General features: G+C 41.4%; 1 protein-coding gene across 1 annotated transcript in view; it reads left to right on the top strand.

Annotated features, from left to right (window-relative positions):
• The window catches only part of ARHGAP42 (Rho GTPase activating protein 42), a 359,221-nt gene that overhangs the window by 171,152 nt on the left and 169,214 nt on the right, over positions 1–18,855 (top strand). Inside the window, exon 3 of the mRNA XM_033949795.1 lies at positions 1,709–1,770. Within this exon, the coding sequence (XP_033805686.1) occupies positions 1,709–1,770 (62 nt within the window). The remainder of the gene's footprint in view (positions 1–1,708; positions 1,771–18,855) is intronic.

Consider the following 18,855-nt stretch of genomic DNA (forward strand, 5'->3'; position numbering starts at 1 on the left):
GCTCATTTCTCTCCCCTCTTTCATCTAGCATCTGTTCCTTCTATATATCTTCCTTCTTTCCCCCTTTCCATTCAGCGTCTTTACACTCTCTTCCCTTCCATCAGTATCTCCCGTCCAGTCTGCCTCCTCTCTCCCCTTTCAACTCCCCCATCATCTCTCTCCTGTCTCTCCCCTCGCTTCTGTCTCCCTCCTTCTATGCAGCTTATTCTCACCTCCTTTTTCCATCTAGCATCTCCCCTCCATCAATATTTCCCTCCTCTTTGTATCTCCTCTTCCATATATCTGCCCACTCTATACCCATCACCTTCCATCTAGCATCTCCCATTTCACTTACACGTTCCATCTCCTCCCTCCTTTCTTTACCTCACCCCCAACATCTACCCCTTCTCTTCCCCTGTTCTATCTAGAAGCTGTCTTTCCACTTCTATACAAAATCTACCCCTTTCTCCCCCTACCTCAAACTATTTCCACCAGCTTCTGCCCCCTCTCTCTCCTCCAACTCCACTTTCACCACTGCTTACCCCTCTCTCTCCCCCACTCCTCTTCCACCAGTGTCTGCTCCAGGCGCTGTCTAGGTGGGGGTGCCAGCACCCATTGTCCTCCCCACCCCCGCGCGCCCTTTCTCACATACCTCTTTAACTTTCCCAGCGCAAGCAGCATCCTCAACCTGCTGCTCGCACCAGCGTCTGCTCTTCCTCTGACTTCTAATCTAATTCTTAGTCTTATATATCGAATCATCTCCTAAAAATAGGAGCTCGATTCGGTTTACATAATTAGATCACAAAGAAAGACCCATTAACATTCATTGGAGCTATTGCCTAAAAAGCGACGAAACATGATTTTTAAGGTTTTGCGAAAGATCTAAAGAGATACGCGCGATCTAATTTGAGGATCCGCGCCTAGGAAGTGACGTTGGAGGAAGAGCCGCCACTGTCAGGTTGAGGTTGCTGCTCGTGCTGGGAACGTTAACAGATACGGGCAAAGGGGTGCGCGCGTGGCAGGAGGGGGTGGAGAAGGAGCGGATGGGTATGGGAGGCGAAGAAGAGGGCGGGGGAGGGGAGCCACTGCCCCAGGCGCCTCTCATCCTCACTGCGCCACTGCAATTATTTAGAACTTATTCCCAGGAAAAAGTATAATATGAATTTAGAGATCTTTTTCTTAGACATTAGTTTTCTTTGTTCCTTCACGGGATGGTGAATTTATTTTTTCCTGTTTATGATATACAGTACTCCCCCAAAATTCACGGGGCTTACGTACCTGGAGTGATTGCGAATTGTGAAAAACCGCAAATATATGCAACGTCGTTCCCTTCCCTTAGCTGCATCTCACTCCGCCGGAAACAGGAAGTCACAGTAGAGATGGCAGGAGACACACCGGAGAAGGGCGCATGACCAGTCTTTGGAAAACCCTCAGGAGAGCGTCCGTCCTGTGCCCCAGTTTGTTATAGACATTACTCGAACCCGGTAAAGAAGCATCTTCTAGGAAAGTCTTCCTTCGGAGGGAAAACCCGCGAATGACTGAGTCCGCGAATTCTCAGGGGAGTACTGTATACCGTGTTTATAAAATGACTTGCGAACACTTTTCTCCTGAATATCTAATATGCAAATATCTAATATGTCTAATGTCTAATATCTAATATGCAAATGTTGGATAAAATTAAGGTTTAAAAAAAAAAAAAAATCCTGAACCCAATTTTCTTTTCTTTTAGCTCAGTCTTTAAAAGAATTTGCTCGGCTCCTGATTGCTGTAGAGGAGGAAAGAAGACGATTGGTAAGCTATCTATATGCTGTTTCTTGGGTTATTGGACCCTTAAAATATTTATTGCTTGACTATAATGATTTTTTAAATGGTGCACTCCGCTAAAACTCAGTTCATCAGATATGAAAAGTGTTAACAGTTATTGGGGACAAAAGGGAATCAGATACTTCCCACCATTCGCTACAGTAAACAGATTAGCAGGTAATGTGAATGTGCAAGAATAGACCCTATTGCATAGAATAACATGATAATTTACTGTATCTGCAAGAATAAGCTTTTTCATTCCTTAAGGCAGTAGTCCGAATTGGCCATCTGTTCAGTCTTTTCCAGAATATTCCCTATGAATATGTAGGCAAAATGTTTTCTTACAGTGGAGAACATAAGATTAGCCTTCCTGGGGTAGTCCAGTGGTCCTAGCCCAGTAGCCCGTCCTCATGGTGGCCAATCCAGGTCACTAGTCCCAAAAAGTAGCAACATTCTATGCTACCGATCCAGGGCAAGCAGTGGTTTTCCCCATGTCTTTCTCAATAACAGACTATGGACTTTTCCTCCAGGAACTTGTTCAAACTCTTTTTAAAACCAGCTGCACTATTGGCTCTTACCACAACCTCTGGCAATGCGTTCCAGAGCTTAACTATTCTCTGAGTTAAAAAAAAAGATATCCATTATGGATATCACAAAACTTAGATTCACCAGGGTGGTCCCAGAGGATTGGGATAAAGAATACTGCCCTTAAGGTCTCTGAGCACTGAAAAGCCAGGCTTAAATTAGTGAATGAATTCACTTTAGAAGGAAATATATATATCAGAAAGCCTGAAATGTTTATGTTAATTAAAATTTGATATACATCTTGAGCTTACAACAGTTCCAAGCGGTACACAATTGAATAAAACAAATCCAAAAGAAAGTAACTCCATAAAAATAAAGAAAAGTTATAATACAGCCATACCAAAAGGAAAGACTTATCATACTAAAGTTTCAAGGGACATTTTCCACATGCCAGAAGAATTTAGAAGATTTTTCTATACTAAAGAGGGTCTGTAACCAATATTTAGTCTACCAACTTAAAATAGAAAAACATTATATTAAGTAATAACACATGATGGTGGTCTACATTAAAGGATTTTGATACATGTCCTTCAGCACACGGAAGTGTGTCAGAATGCTTTAATGGGTTATTTTGCTTAGTAAATGGCTAGATCAGGAGGATTAAAAAAACATTTTTTAAAGATAAGAATAGGCCCTGTTTGTGAATGGCAAAAGTACCCTCCAGCATTGATTTGCTTAAATCAGGGGTGCCCATACTTTTTGGGCTTGCGAGCTACTTTTAAAATGACCAAGTCAAAATGATCTACAAACAGTAAAATGTTTAAAAAACACAAAGCACACTATACGCAGAGAAGATGCTAATGATCATTGATATTCCGGAGGTTTTCCCAAAGAGGTCAAGGCAGATGACTTAATGCAATGTCACCTCAATAACAACTATACAAAAATAGACAAATATACCCACCTCCCTTTTTACTAAACTTCAAAAGCGTTTTTTTAGCACAGGGAGCTGCGCTGCGCTGCTCTCAACGCTCATAGGTTCCTTGCGCTAGAAGTCGCTATTGCGATTTAATAAAAGGGGGCCATAGTACAAAATATAGATGGCAGATATAAATTCTCGCCCGCCGCTGAATTGTGAGCTGTACTTGCTTCCTGACGCGGTAAACATAAGTCCCGGGCCGACCAACCTTCCACCCTTCCACCCTTCCACCAACCTTCCACCCGATGTCAATTCTGATGTCAGGATCCATGTTGCTAATGTACTATCGCTTGCGTGGTGTAGCCTATAGTGAAGGGGAAGTCACATCAGAGTGCTATATGTGCTTGGGAAGATTCCATATAGGTCTCTACACTCACGAAAAAAAATACACACAAGGACTGGTCGTGCGCCCTTCTCCGGTGGAACTCCTGCCATCTCTACTGCGACTTCCTGTTTCCGGTGGAGTGAGACGAGGCTAAGGGAAGGGAACGACGTTGCATATATTTGCGGTTTTTCACAATTCGCGGTCACTCCAGGTATGTAACCCCCGTGAATTTCAGGGGAGTACTGTATATCATAAACAGAAAAAAAATAAATTCACCATCCCGTGAAGGAATACAGAAAGCGAATGTCTAAGAAAAATATCTTTAAATTAATATTATATTTTTTCCTGGGAGTAAGATAATCTCTACAAAAAGAGAATGAAGTTGGTTATAAACTTTTAAGGATCTTTTTTAATGTTGAATCAGGGCTGGAAGGAGGGGCACTGCCAGATAATGAGCAGCTCACAGGTTAGTGCTAAAGCAGACTTAGAGGAAAGCAGAGATATTTTCAGAGGGGTCACTATGATTTTGTACAGCAATTTAGAAACTAGAACAAAGAACCTTGTGCTTTTCGCTAGGGTGTTACTACATAAAATAATTGTGGGAAAATAACTCAGCTTAACAGGAGCTCATCTTGATAAGAAGCTTCATGAGTATCAATTTGGGACGACGTTAATGTTTTAATTAAAGATCTCAAGGGGACACTAGCCCAGTATCCCATCTTCACGGAGGTCAATCCAAGTCACAAGTACCTGGAAAAACCCCCAAATAGTAGTAGCATTCCATGCCATCGATCCAGGGCAAGCAGTGGCTTTTCCCATGTCTGTCTCAACAGCAGTTTATGGACTTTTCCTCCAGGAACTTGTCCAAACCAGGAGCTCATCTGGGATAATTGCAGTGGCGCAGCGAGGTTGAGAGGTGCCTGGAGCAATGGCTCCCCTCCCCCGCCCTCTTCTCTGCCCCCCCCATACCCATCCACTCTTTCCCCACCCCTTCCTGCCACGCACCCCTTCGCTTTCCCCTTATCTCTTAACGTTCCCGGCACGAGCAGCAACCCTTAATATGCCAGCAGCGGCTCTTCCTCCGACGTCACTTCCTAGGTGAGAATCCTCAAATTAGATCGCGCGTATCTCTTCATATCTTTCGCAAAACCTTAAAAACCACTATGTTTCGTCGCTTTTTAGGCAATAGCTCCAATGAATGTTAATGGGTCTTTCTTTGTGATCTAATTATGTAAACCGAATCGAGCTCCTAATTTTAAGAGATGATTCGGTATATAAGACTATTTTCTTTTATGATTTTGTACACCGCCTAGAAGGCTGATTAGGCGGTATAAGAAATTATACACCCCCCCCCCCACTTCCCTGCAGTTGATAACATGCAATTGGAAGAGTTATGATAGACTTAACTATATGTTCTGGTGGGCGAATTTGTATTCTAGTTACAAATATGAAAGAATGAATGCTGAAATTTTAGGACATACTAATGCATTTAAAATGGTGCAGAGCCCATTGACATCATTTATTGCTTCAAAATAGCTGTCATATACCTTTTCTTTATATCTGATCTCCCTGCACATCCAGGGTGGGAGGGAGGGTGGTAGGAAAAGCATTATTGTTTGCTGTAGCTATTTTATCTATTTTATTGAAATTATATATGTATTTCTACTATTATTAGTTAGGGGGAGGAGGGAGGGAGAAAATGATTGTTTTTTGAATTATTTGTATATTTAAAGTGTGTTTCTTGGTTTGTTTATGTTTAAATTAATTGTATTGCACTGTTAATATTTGAAAATTAATAAAGATTTGCAAAAAAAAAAAAAAAAAGATATATTCCTTCTGTATCGGTGGTTCACAATAAGTCATAGTAACTTTCTTTTTTTTTAAATATTTACTTAAAAAGTTTTATTCTACATAAAACCTATGCAGATTACAATAAAGCATTCATAAAATAAGCGGAATATTGGTAGAAATGCACAACAAACATATACTCATATTCTAAAATAATCCCTTGTAATCTATGTTTATTTTGTTGTAGCTTAAAACTAGCAAGCCATTTTCAGAGTTAATGTTCAAGAAACAGTCAGAAATTTAAAACAGAGGTACAGTGGTGCCTCACACAACGAACTTAATTCGTTCCAGGAGCAAGTTTGTTATGCGAAAAGTTCGTTGTGTGAAACGCGTTTTCCCATAAGAATACATGTAAAACAAAATAATTCGTTCTGCAGCCCTACATTTCCCTCCCTCCACCTCACCTTATATGCAGAGTTTGCCAGCTTTCTTTTTCACCCAGCCGCACGATTTCAAAAAGCTGTGCACGCGCAGCTGATGAAGTTGATCAATGTTCTCCTCTCCTGCAACTTCCGGTTTCCGGTTGCGTCAGAGGAGAAGATTGAACAACAGAGCATGCGCGCATGTGCTGCTCTTTGAAAGTGTGTGGCTGGCCGAAAAAGAAAGCCGGAAAACTCGGTATCTAAGGTAAGGTGGAGGGAGATGATGGAACACTGCATTCAGACAGGAGGGTGCTGCTGTTCCCGGCTCACATTAGGAAGCGGCGAGAGTAGTTCCGCCCCCCCCCCGGGCCCCTCAGGCGACTTCGTTGTGTGAAACGAAGTTCGTTATAGGGAGCAAGACAAAAAGTTCGTTATGCGCAGCGTTCGCTGTGCGAGGCGTCCGTTATGCGAGGCACCACTGTACTATAATTTGCAAACCAACTTATGGCAGGAGACCAAAAACAAAGGTTTCAGTAGTTAAATCTTATAATTGGGAAAACACGTTGTTTGCATGCTCTCGTATGCTTTTGGACTCCTCTCTGCTGTTTTTTCTATGGGCTCTTTTTACTAAGGTGCGCTAGCATTTCTAAAACAATTACCGTGCTTTTTCCATGGAAAGAAGGTTTAGAGTTAATTGCTCCGGTTTCCATCGACAATGTCCCTCTTAAATCAACTCCAACAACCAAAATATTAGGTATTCTTATTGATAATAAACTTTCATTTCGTCCTCAAATCAGTGCGCTGGTCGACCAGCTCCCCCCCCCCCCTTCTCCCGACGTCAATTCTGACATTGGAGAGGAAGTTCTGGGCCAGCCAATCGCTGCCTGGCTGGCCGGAACTTCCTCTCTTTGTGCCGAGACTCCCACTTTGTGCCAGGCTGAAGCCTATTAAACAACAGTTGCTGATTATCAAGAATTAAATCGTAGCTTCGATTAGGCACAGCCGATCAAACATTTCAAACTTGTGCACATTCAATCCCTTTGCATTTTATCTTGCTATACGTTCTATATGTGCATTTTTCTCTTTAGAAAAATCACATTGCTTAATATTTACAAAAACAGCTTCAGTGTCACAGTCAGTTAGTGAATTTCAGCTCAATTTCATGCATCTGTAATTCATTAGCCAATTTTAAGTTACAGATTGTGCACTGCCAAGAAATTTGCAAAAATCTTAAGAGAGTCTGTGCAGCCATACACATGGCTTGCAAAAGCTCTAGTTTCCTACATCTGCAGTGCATCGTCCACAAATTAAACAAAAAAAAAAAATTCACATGAACAGCATGCCATACGTCATACATCTTGCAAAGAAACAGCAAAGCTTTTTTTGCAGCTAGATTGTGCAAAACTACCAAGTGAAATGAATAATTCTGTCCTCATTTTTGCTAAAGAGGTGCATCACATACGATCTGGAAAATTTTCCCACCGCAATGCATCTGAGATTCATTTGCCGAGCAGCGTAAAGAAATATTGGCAAACAAGTGCACATCCTGTACCTCGGAAATAAGATGATCTACTAACCAAGGGCCCCTTTTACTAAGGCGCGCAAACCGATTCAGCGTGCGTGAAATGCTAAGGAGTCCATAGAATATAATAGGCGCCTTAGCATTTAGCGCCCGCTCATTCAGTTAGCGTGCGCTAAATCGGTTTGTGCGTCTTAATAAAAGGACCCCCACGAGAATCTGGCAAATGTATTTGAAAAATATTTGCTGGCAAGGAGCTGCCTTAAAAATATATAGGAAAAATATTCCCAAGAAACATCGGCAGTTAGTTCACACAACATAGACTGGAACCAAACATATCGCTACTATTTATTACACAGCACTGTACATTAAACACACACGAGATGGTCGCTGCTCAAGAGAGCTTACAATCTAATTATGAAAGACACACTGGACAAAAATGGTGAAATCTATATGCGCTGCTCATGTAGGGAAATACAAAGGGAGAAGAGGTAGAGAAGGTCAGGGTGGGATGGAAAAGGACGGAGTGTATAGGGGGGTTTTCATTATAAGCCCTGTAAAATCAATTCCACAGTTAGATGGAAATTTATTTCCTTTATCTGGGTTAAAAAGACAAGTAGGCATCTATTTCTTGCCCATTTTATAACTAGCAAGCTTCTAGCAAAATCTTTAAGGTCATTTCTGCCTGACCTCTATATTGCCTTAGGCATTACGTACACTGCAATTACTTTTCTTTTGGCAGACATTTTAGGGAACTGAACCTAGGGGCGCCTAAGGTCATTTCCGCCCCTAACCATGCCTATTTGGCCTTAGACGTCATCAGCCACGATCCTGGTGCCTACCCTGGTTTTTAATTTGTTTAATGATGCAATCAATTACCATGCCGATTAAAGCAATTAAGTTATGCATCGGTAGGCATAATCATGGCGCTGTTTACTGAATATGGTCCTGCGTGCATATACAGCCCAATATAAATAAATAAATAAATGTGTATCGACACCTTAAAATTTTTTTCCTCTATGCAAACAATCTTACATCACAAATACCTTAAGGCTACACTAACTAGATAAAATCTTCAAACGGCCGAACTAAACTATTAAAGAAAATAGCAAAATTATTTTCAGCACTAATTTAGGGAGCATACAGCAAACTTTATAAAACACAGTGAAAGAAATCTCAGTTTCAGAAGCAGACAGGATTTCTGCAGAACATAAGAACATAAGCAGTGCCTCTACTGGGTCAGACCAGAGGTCCATCACGCCCAGCAGTCTGCTCACGCCCATCAGGTCCAGGACCTGCATAGAATCCTCTATCTATACCCCTCAATCCCCTTTTCCTTTAGGAAATCATCCAAGCCCCTCTTGAAACCCAATACCGTACTCTGTCCTATCACACCCTCTGGAAGCACATTCCAGATGTCCACCAACCTCTGGGTGAAGAAAAACTTCCTAGCATTGGTTCTGAATCTGTCCCCTTTCAGCATTTCCGAATGCCCTCTCTTGTAGTTTTCGAAAGTTTGAAGAACCTGTCCCTCTCCATTTTCTCCATGCCCTTCATGATCTTGTAAGTCTCTATCATGTCCCCTCTAAGCCTCCGCTTCTCCAGGGAAAAGAGACCCAGTTTTTCTAATCTTTCAGCGTATGAAAGGTTTTCCATACCCTTTATCAGTCGCGTCGCTCTCCTCTGAACCCTCTCGAGTAGCGCCATATCCTTCTTAAGGTACAGCGACCAATATTGGACGCAGTACTCCAGATGCGGGCGCACCATCGCCCGATACAACGGCAGGATAACGTTCTTCGTTCTGGTTGTAATACCTTTCTTGATAATACCTAGCATTTTATTCTCCTTCTTAGAGGCCGCTGTGCACTGTGCCGACGGCTTCATTGTTTTGTCCACCAGTACCCCTAAGTCCTTCTCTAGGCTACTTTCTCCCATTTCCAGCCCTCCCATCGTATAGCTGTACATCGGGTTTCTGTTTCCTACATGCAAGACTTTACATTTCTCTACATTAAGCTTCATCTGCCATTAGTTTGCTCACTCCCCCAGTTTGTTTAGGTCCCTTTGTAAATCTTCACAGTCCTCTTTATTCCTAACCCCACTAAAAAGTTTTGTGTCGTCTGCAAATTTTATAACTTCGCACTTCAGCCCTGTTTCTAGGTCATTTATGAATGCACTGAATAGCAGCGGTCCGAATTTAATAAAACATACACAGCCAAACAAAAGAGAGAAAGACTCCAGGCCCATATTAACACCAGACATCTTCAGGCAGCCATAACCTAACACACCAGTTTTTATGAAATAATTTGTAAGCAAATAAAAAGTACAAGCTATGCATGGATTTTAATTACCATAGCATTCTCTTTCCCTTCCAGTTCACCCATTGTAGAAAGTCATTTGCGATTGCAATGTTACTGTAGCTTTATGATCTCATGACAAAAGCAAGATCGTCTTTTTAAAACAATAGTTCTTATCAAACTTTGCCATGACACATTGGTACCTCTGGAGAATTCGTGGCAAGAAAAAAAAATGCTTTTGTGCTGTAGTACTTAATAAAAAAAAAATATTGTCCAGTTGATAAAGCACATTAAAAACTATTTTGTACAGAAACATTTCAAGATTTCCTTTTCTCTTTTCCAAGCCACAAATAAAAAACATGCAAGGCTGTACAAAGTTAAGACACAAAAAAAAAAAACCCAGGAGAAAAAACCTTCCCAACTCAGACAGAAACAAACCAACCAACCACAGTGGAGATATACAGTAATGTTGGTGTGCAACTTTATTCCACAATTATAGAAATTTGCGTGACGCACGTGTTTCGGCCAATATGGTACTGGGTCCAATCTTATTTAATATCTTTGTAAGGGACCTGACTCAGGGGCTTCAAGGGAAAATTACATTATTCGTCGATGATGCCAAACTATGCAACATAGTAGGCGATAGCATAGTGTCTGACTGTATGATGCTTGACCTAATCTTACTGGAGCAGTGGTCCTCAACTTGGTAACTAAGTTTTAATGCCAAAAAGTGTAAGGTCATGCACCTTGGCAGCAGAAATCCATGCAGAACTTACACCCTAAATGGTGAGACCTTAGCAAGAACTGCAGCAGAACGGGACTTGGGAGTGATCATTAGTAAAGACATGAAGACTGCCAATCAAGTGGAGAAGGCTTCATCCAAGGCTAGACAAATGATGGGTTGTATCTGAAGAAGTTTCGTCAGCCGAAAGCCTGAAGTTATAATGCCGTTGTACAGATCCATGGTGAGACCTTATCTAGAATATTGTATACAATTCTGGAGACCACATTATCAAAAAGATGTGCGGAGAATTAAATCGGTTCAGAGAATGGCCACCAGGATGGTCTCAGGACTCAAGGACCTCCCGTATGAGGAACGGCTGGGCAAATTGCAGCTGTACTCACTCGAGGAACATAGAGGGAGAGGTGACACGATTGAGACGTTCAAATATGTCACTGGCCTATTGAGGTAGAAGAGGATATCTTCTTTCTTAAAGGACCATCGGTGACAAGAGGACATTCGTTGAAACTCAGGGGTGGAAGATTTCATAGTGACACCAGGAAGTATTTCTTCACCGAAAGGGTGGTTGACAATTGGAATAGTCTTCCAATTCAGTTAATTGAGGCCAGCAGCGTGCTGGATTTTAAGAGAAAATGGGATAGGCAAGTGGGATTGCTTCAAGGAAGAAATTGGGTGGGTTAGTAGAGTGGGCAGACTTCTATGTTTCTAAGGCAATTTACAGTATAAACAAATTGCACTTGTCATAAGAAAGGGAGTTTACCCTAGCAAACAGAAGGAGGAAGAGATGGGGGAGAGAGAGAAAGCAGGAAAGCATCCCGAAAGCATTCCTTCTCTGCCCTGGTGTTTTCATCAAAAGGGAGTTACAAACAGCCAGGATTTTAAAGCTGTCTTCAGTTTTAAAAATGAGTTTTCCAAAGGGACAGGCCTAGACAGGAAACACAAAATAGGGGGAAAAAAATTCCTAGCTGGTTGCAAATGAAGGTTCATGGTTCTTAATCCTAGTCCTGGCTCTGATTGATTTGGAAGCAAAATGGAGCAGGAGGACTCTGCCAGACTCAAAAACAAAGACCATCCAATGATACAGTGTATTTTTGTGCATAGAGCAGCTTTAATTTTTCAACACTGATCTTGGAGAACATTCTTGCTATTCTTTCATTAATAATATTGGGGATCTTTTACTAAGGCACGCTAGCCGATTTAGTGCACGCTTAAATGCTAACACGCCCGTTATATTCTATGGACGCATTAGCATTTAGCGTGCACTAAATTGGCTTTCACACCTTTGTAAAAGACCCCAATTATATGAACTGCTTCATATACACATTTAGGGGCTGATTCTATAAATGGCGCCATTTACAGAATTGCAGCTAGTGGCGCATATGTGAAAACAGGCGTCTGTAATGTAGGCCAGGGTTTTAACACTCATAGGAACTCTTATGACCATTAGTGCAACGCAAAGCATTCCGCGCACTGGCCAGCGCTAAAAACCTCTTGTATGGTTTTGTAAAGGGTGGGATAAGTTAGGTGGCTAAGAGAATATAAGAATAGCCCCATGGTCCATCAAGTCCAGTAGCCCGTTCTCACGGTGTCTAATCCAGGTCCCTAGTACCTGGCCAAAATCCAAGGAGTAGCAAAATTCCAGCATCTCAAGGAACCCCAATGAGACCAACATTCCAGAGCTGAGATTGTGTTGTCATAATGCCTCATTCCACAGTGCCTCAGAGCCAACCTCATCAGTGATGTTACAATGGCTTGATTGTCCTACACTTGGCTCACGTAAGAACATAAGAATAGCCTTACTGAGTCAGACCCATGGTCCATCAAGCTCAGTAGCTTATTCTCGTGGTGGCCAATCCAGGTCCCTAGTACCTGGCCAAAACCCAAGGAGTAACAACATTCCAGCATCTCAAAGACTAGCAAGATTCCGGAACCCCAATGAGAGCAACATTCCAGAACTGAGATTGTGATGTCATAATGTCTCGTTCCACAGTGCCTCAGAGCCAACCTCATCAGTGATGTTACAGTGGCTTGATTGTCCTACACTTAGCTCACGTAAGAACATTGTCAGCATAGCTATTGCTAGCAATCAGCATTTTCAGTTGGCATAACTAATGTCAGCAAAGGCCTATGGGAAATTATATCAATTTGACTCTGGCATGTGAATGCAGATAGACCCTGAGGGTAGGGAGACGGTTTCAAGTAGCCCTGATTAAATCATGATTAGCTAAAAGGTGTTACTAGCAATAGCTATGCTGACAAACATAAGAATAGCCTTATTGGGTCAGACCAATGGTCCATCAAGCCCAGTAGCCCGTTCTCACGGTGGCCAATCCAGGTCCCTAGTACCTGGCCAAAACCCAAGGAATGGCAATATTCCATGCTACCGATCCAGGGCAAGCAGAGGCTTCCCCCATGTCTTAATAACAGACTATGGACTTTTCCTCCAAGAACTTATGCAAACTTTTCTAAAAACCAGCTACGCTATCCGCTCTTACCACATCCTTTGGCAACGTGTTCCAGGGCTTAACTATTCTCTGAGTGAAAAAAAAATTCCTCCTATTGGTGCCCTTTATAGAATCAGCCCCTTGGAGGGAATTAATCAGTGGATGCTAACAGTGTTAGCATGCCCTAATGATTAGCACACACTAAAAGCTAAAGATGACCATTATATTCCTATGGGTGTCTTTAGCATTTGCTAATCATTAGTGTGCACTAATGTGATTAGTGACCATTGATGAATTCCCCCCTCCCCTTAACTGCTTACCACACAAGTTTATGGCACTCGGGTTTGTGCTAGAAAAAAATGTGTTTATATTGACTGACTGACAGCTAGGTTAATGGGTTTTCTGAATTGACTGGGTCAAGTGACTGGGTGAACTGTTAACTCTTAAAAGTAATCAAAAGAGACAAATTGATGGTTGCATGGAAACCCCTCCCCCCCCTAAATTATGGGAATGGTACCTGGAAAGTACAATGTTTACTGCTCACATCTTTACAAAAATCAGCAATGCAACCCTAAAAGCAGTTTGTCTGAGATGTTTAGCAGAAATATTGCATGATTGCTATTGAGTGTTGCAGACGAAAACATTATTGCTGCCTAGCTCATACTTCAGAAAGAAGGTTTATTTTTGTTGGTTTTGTCTCTTCTAATGAGATGCTGTTTGACTGCACAATGAATATGCTGCTAACATACGTTAAAACACATGCAAATTTTAAACCATCCTGCATAAATATGTCCATGGGAATTAGATCTCCCAAAAATGTGGAAATTATGCTTCATAGTAGAATTCTCTAAAAATATAAAGTATTTTCATAAAAATGTTTTTGCTTTTTCCAAAATAGTATTAAATGAGGCACTGGGTTATAGAGAATTCTCTGAAAAAAATCCATGCACATTTAGCTTGTTAAGGAAAGGATGGGTATACTGGAAATTCAAGTTCTTGTTTAAGAACATAGGAACAGCCTTACTGGGTCAGACAATGGTCCATCAAACCCAGTAGCCCGTTATCACAGTGGCCACTAGAACTTAGCAAAAACCCAGAGAAGCAACATTCCATGCTACTGACCCAGGGCAAACAGTGGCTTCCACCATGTGTTTCCCAATAACAGACTATGGACTTTTCCTCCAGGAAATTGTCCAAACCTTTCTTAAAACAAGCTACCACAACCTCTGGAAATGCATTCCAGAGCTTAACTATTCTCTGAGTAAAAAATATTTCCTCCTATTAGTTTTAAAAATGTTTCCCTATAACTTTGAGTATCCCCTAGTCTTTGTAATTTTTGATGGAGTGAAAAATCGATCCACTTGTACCCGTTCTACTCCACTCAATATTTTGTAGACTTCAATCATATCTCCCCTCAGCCATCTCTTTTTCAAGATCAAGAGCCCTCACCTTTTTAGTCTTTCCTCATACGAGAGGAGGTCCATCCCCTTTATCGTCTTGGTCACTCTGCTTTGAACCTTTTCTATTGCCGTTATATCTTTCTTGAGATAAGACCAGAATTGAATGCAGTAGTCCAGATGAGGTCGCACCATGGAGCAATACAGAGGCATTATAACATTCTTAGTCTTGTTAACCATTCCTCTTTTAATAATTCCTAGCATCTTGTTTGCTCTTTTGATCGCCGCCGCACATTTGGCAGAAGGTTTCATTGTATTGTCTACAATGGCACCAAGATCCTTTTCTTGGGCACTAACCCCCAAGGGTGGATCCTAGCATCTGGTAACTGTGATTTGGGTTATTCTTCCCAATGTGCATCACTTTGTATTTGTCCACATTAAATTTCATCTGCAACTTGGATGCCCAGTCTTCCAATTTCTTAAGGTCCGCCTGCAATTTTTCACAATCTGCATGCGTTTTAACAACTTTGAACAGTTTAGTGTCATCTGAAAATTTAATCACCTCACTCGTCATTCCAATTTCCAGATCATTTCTAAATAAGTTAAATAGCACTGGTCCTAGTACAGATCCCTGAGGCACTCCACTATAGCACTTGGTATTCCCCAGTGGTCCCCCATCCAGGTACAAGCCAGGCCTGACTCTGCTTAGCTTCCAACAGCAAGCGAGGGGCCTACCCAGGCCCGCCAGGCCATAGGCTTTTGCTACTGCAGTACTCTTCACTATTCCTGGCAGCTGTCATGGCAGAGGCAGGTTTAGAACTTATACATGTTAACAAAATCTTTATATGATAGTCTGTAAACTCGCAATAAAATGTGTAGTCCTGCTTAATTGGTTGCACTTAGGTTGAAAAAGAGCTGGGTTTATGAGAAAGAGAATTAAGTTTCATCCCCCATCATGCTGTAGATACCTTCAAAATTTGAATGCGTAATTCATGTTAGTTATTCTATATTGTTTATGCTGAAACTGTAAGAAATCTTAAGCATATCACCTGTTATGTTCTTGCTCAGCATGTGATCTAAGAGTACATGTGACATTGCAGGGAAATACTTTTAAAACCAATAGGAGGAAATATTTTTTTCACTCGGAGAATAGTTAAGCTCTGGAACGCGCGTTGCCAGAGGTTGTGGTAAAAGCGGATAGCGTAGCTAGTTTTACCAAAGGTTTGGACAAATTCCTGGAGGAAAAGTCCATAGTCTGTTATTAAGACATGGGGGAAACCTCTGCTTGCCCTGGATCAGTACCACGGAATGTTGCTACTCTTTGGGTTTTGGCCAGGTACTAGTGAACTAGATGGGCCACTGTGAGATTGGGCTACTGGACTTGATGGACCATGGGGCTGACCCAGTAAAGCTATTCTTATGTTCATATTCAACATTTCTTTGGCTCAGGTAGCCATTACATGTGAATTGATATCAGCAGATTCTTTCGCTCAGTTTTATTTCTGAGGCTATATGCTTGCTTCTCATAAAATAGTACAGAAGATATTCCATGCTTTGAATCTAAGAGTTAAAAGCTTCCGGGTATAATACCATTACAAATAGCTAAGCTGATTTTGGCTTAATGCCTGGACATGTTCATTCATGAGATCTTTGTTGTTAAAGTATGACTTTCAATTATAGTATTCCCTTGAAACAGCTACTTGTCCTAATATCCAGTTCTTCTTCTGTGCTATAATGATTTTATCTGGGTCAGGGTGATGCTTGTTGAAGAATCTCAATGAAAATTAGAGCATTAAACTACTGCCTTACACATCAAGAGATGAAGGCAGGTTAAGGAACAACATGCAGATTCAATCCTTTTAAATTGAAGGTATGGTACTCTTGCAGTGTTATATAGCTGTAATACCAGAAAATAAAATCCTGCTAGCATTACCTTTTTTGAAGTTAAAAATAAGAACTTGGTATCAAATAGACTAGATCAAATCTTAAAATCTACAGGAGCAAAGCTCTGCAAAATTTGTTTTGAAATGCTATTACATTCCATGACTTTATCTAGTATATCTATCCCACCCATACCAGTTCACAGACTAAAAAGCTGTTCACAGCGTACAAAGCTGGATATAGTCATTCCAGGAATTACAAAAACCATATATCAGAACCAAAGTTCAATCACTTAGATCAGTGTTTCGCAACTTCTTCAAGCCAAGTACCCCCTAAGTCTAACAAATATCGACCGAGTACCCCCGCCAAAGCTCGGCCCCAGACCCCACCCCCATAATAATAGTATTAATTGTAATGCAATTTCTTCCATTAATTTTTCATATATACACAATATAATCTTATTAATACTAATACTAATCTTCCATTTGTGTGTCGCTCATACCTATGTAGGCTCTAGGCGACTTATAGAGAGAGGGATCAGAAGAGGGTCTGGAGGGAGGGCTAAAATTGAGGGAGAGAAGAAAGAAGCATGTTGTATACAGAGAAAATGTTATCATTTATATTTGGGGGGGTTTTCCCAAAGAGGTCAAGGCAGATGACTTTAAAATATGCAATGTCACCACAGTAACAACTATACAAAAATAGACAAATATAGTGCAAAACATAGACAGTAGATATAAATTCTCAAAACTGACACATTTCAATCACTAAATTGAAAATAAAATCATTTTCCCTTTCTTTGTTGTCTGGTGATTTCATGAGTCTTTGGTTGCACTTCCTTCTGACTGTGCATCCAATATTTCTTTCTTTCTTCTTTCTGCCTCCTGCATGCTTCCTCTCCTCCAGACCTCATTCCCTTCCCCAACTAACATCTCCCTCTGTCCCTCCATGAGACCAACTTTTCTTCCTTTCTCCTCCACCCCTATTGGCAACATTTCTCCCTCTCTCATCCCCGGATCATGTGCAGCCCCATGCCTATTTCTCCTTCTATCACCACCACTCTCCAGCACCATGCCACATCTCTCCCTCCATCACTATGTTCAACATTCCTCCCCCTTGCATACCTTTCAATCTGTCACTCTGTTCCCTGTCTACCACCATATCCAACATTTCTCCCTCTCATCCTTCTGTTCTCCATGCATCTCTACCTCACTCCTCTCTCTTATGCCCAATTTTCCTTTCTACCTTTCCCCTTGTGCACCACTCTTACTCATACACTCATGCCCAACAATTCTTCCTGTCTATTCCCTCCCTCCTTCTATGTCCCAAGTTCATGCCCCTCCCTTGTGTCCCAAGTTCATGCCCCTCCCTTCCTTCTGTGTCCCAAGTTTGTGTCCCCTCCCTGCCTTTGTCCCCAAATTGTGTCCCTCCCATGTCCCAGTGCGCTCCTCCCCCCCCCCTCTTTCTCCCAGATCATGTACCCTCTCTCCCTACTTGCCGCACTCGCTTCCTTCAGGGCCGTCCAGCTGGGCTTCTCCTTCCTACCTTCAGCAGCACTTCTTGCAAGGACATGGGCAGCGCTGCATCAGCTTAAGTTGTTACTTTTACTTGTAAAGAAATACAGGATAACATTTCTTACTTTGACTGAGGTAATAAATTCACCAAATTTCACTACTTTTACCTAGTTACATGTGATGCTTGTAGCTGGAAGTAAAAAGTAATTGTTGATTCCTCAGTAAACCAAATGAAACAGCAAAACATGGAACAGTATTTTGCTATTGCAAACCTTATCACACAAATAGTGAACATTTCTTCTTAAATTTTGTTAATCAGGGAGTATGGCCTATAAGAACAGTGGTGTGGCTGTGTTTATTGAACTGGTTACTGGTTTTCAGCCAAAGAAAACGGTGATAGTTTGGGCCACTTTGAAGTGGAGAAAAAAACTGAAGCCGGTTGCAATTCTTGGGTGAAGAGATAGACAACAACAGTAGGGGGAATTATTTTATTTTTTAATTTTCTGCTGTCTGTTCAGGAAGAAATGCATTTGTTTCTTTTCCTCTAGGGTTGTACTGCATGCAAAGTCTTGCAACTTACGGTTTGTTTGTATATTTTAGTACTTTTAGTTTTTGGTTTCGCATTTGCATCGGGTTATCTGTGTTCTGGTAGGAATAAATATTGAGACGCATACAGTGTGTTTTGTGTAATTCAATTTTGTGGTTAACCATTATGTGTTGTTAATACGATTATATTGTGTGTGTTTATATATGAAAAATGAATGGAAAAAATGGTGTTACAATTAGTACTATTATGGGGGCGGAGATTGAGTGGACATGGGTGGGGGTCTGGCCCATGACTTAGTCCAGTGTTCTTCAACTGCCGGTCCACAAAATAATTATTTTATTTCCGCCGGTCCATAGGTGTTAAAAGGTTGAAAACCACTGGTCTAGAGGACCTTTAATTTGTCAACAGCAGTTGGTTATAATTCTGATTTTAGTAGTTTTAAGAAATAATTCAATATGCAGTATTACCGTATTTTCACGTAGATAACGCGCACCCATGTAAAACGCGCATATGGGTATAGCGCGGGGGAAACCAACATATATGTAAAAAAATTTTGTATACCGCGCACACCCGTATACCGTGCATGCTGCCCCGACTCTCCCGCCGCCCGACTCTCCTTTTGCCCGCCCCAACTCTCCTCTGGCCACCCCGACTCTCCTTTCACCCGCCCCGACTCTCCTCTCCCCCTTGAAGTCC

This window comes from Geotrypetes seraphini, chromosome 6, assembly GCF_902459505.1.
Source record: "Geotrypetes seraphini chromosome 6, aGeoSer1.1, whole genome shotgun sequence".
Taxonomy (NCBI): Eukaryota; Metazoa; Chordata; class Amphibia; order Gymnophiona; family Dermophiidae; genus Geotrypetes; species Geotrypetes seraphini.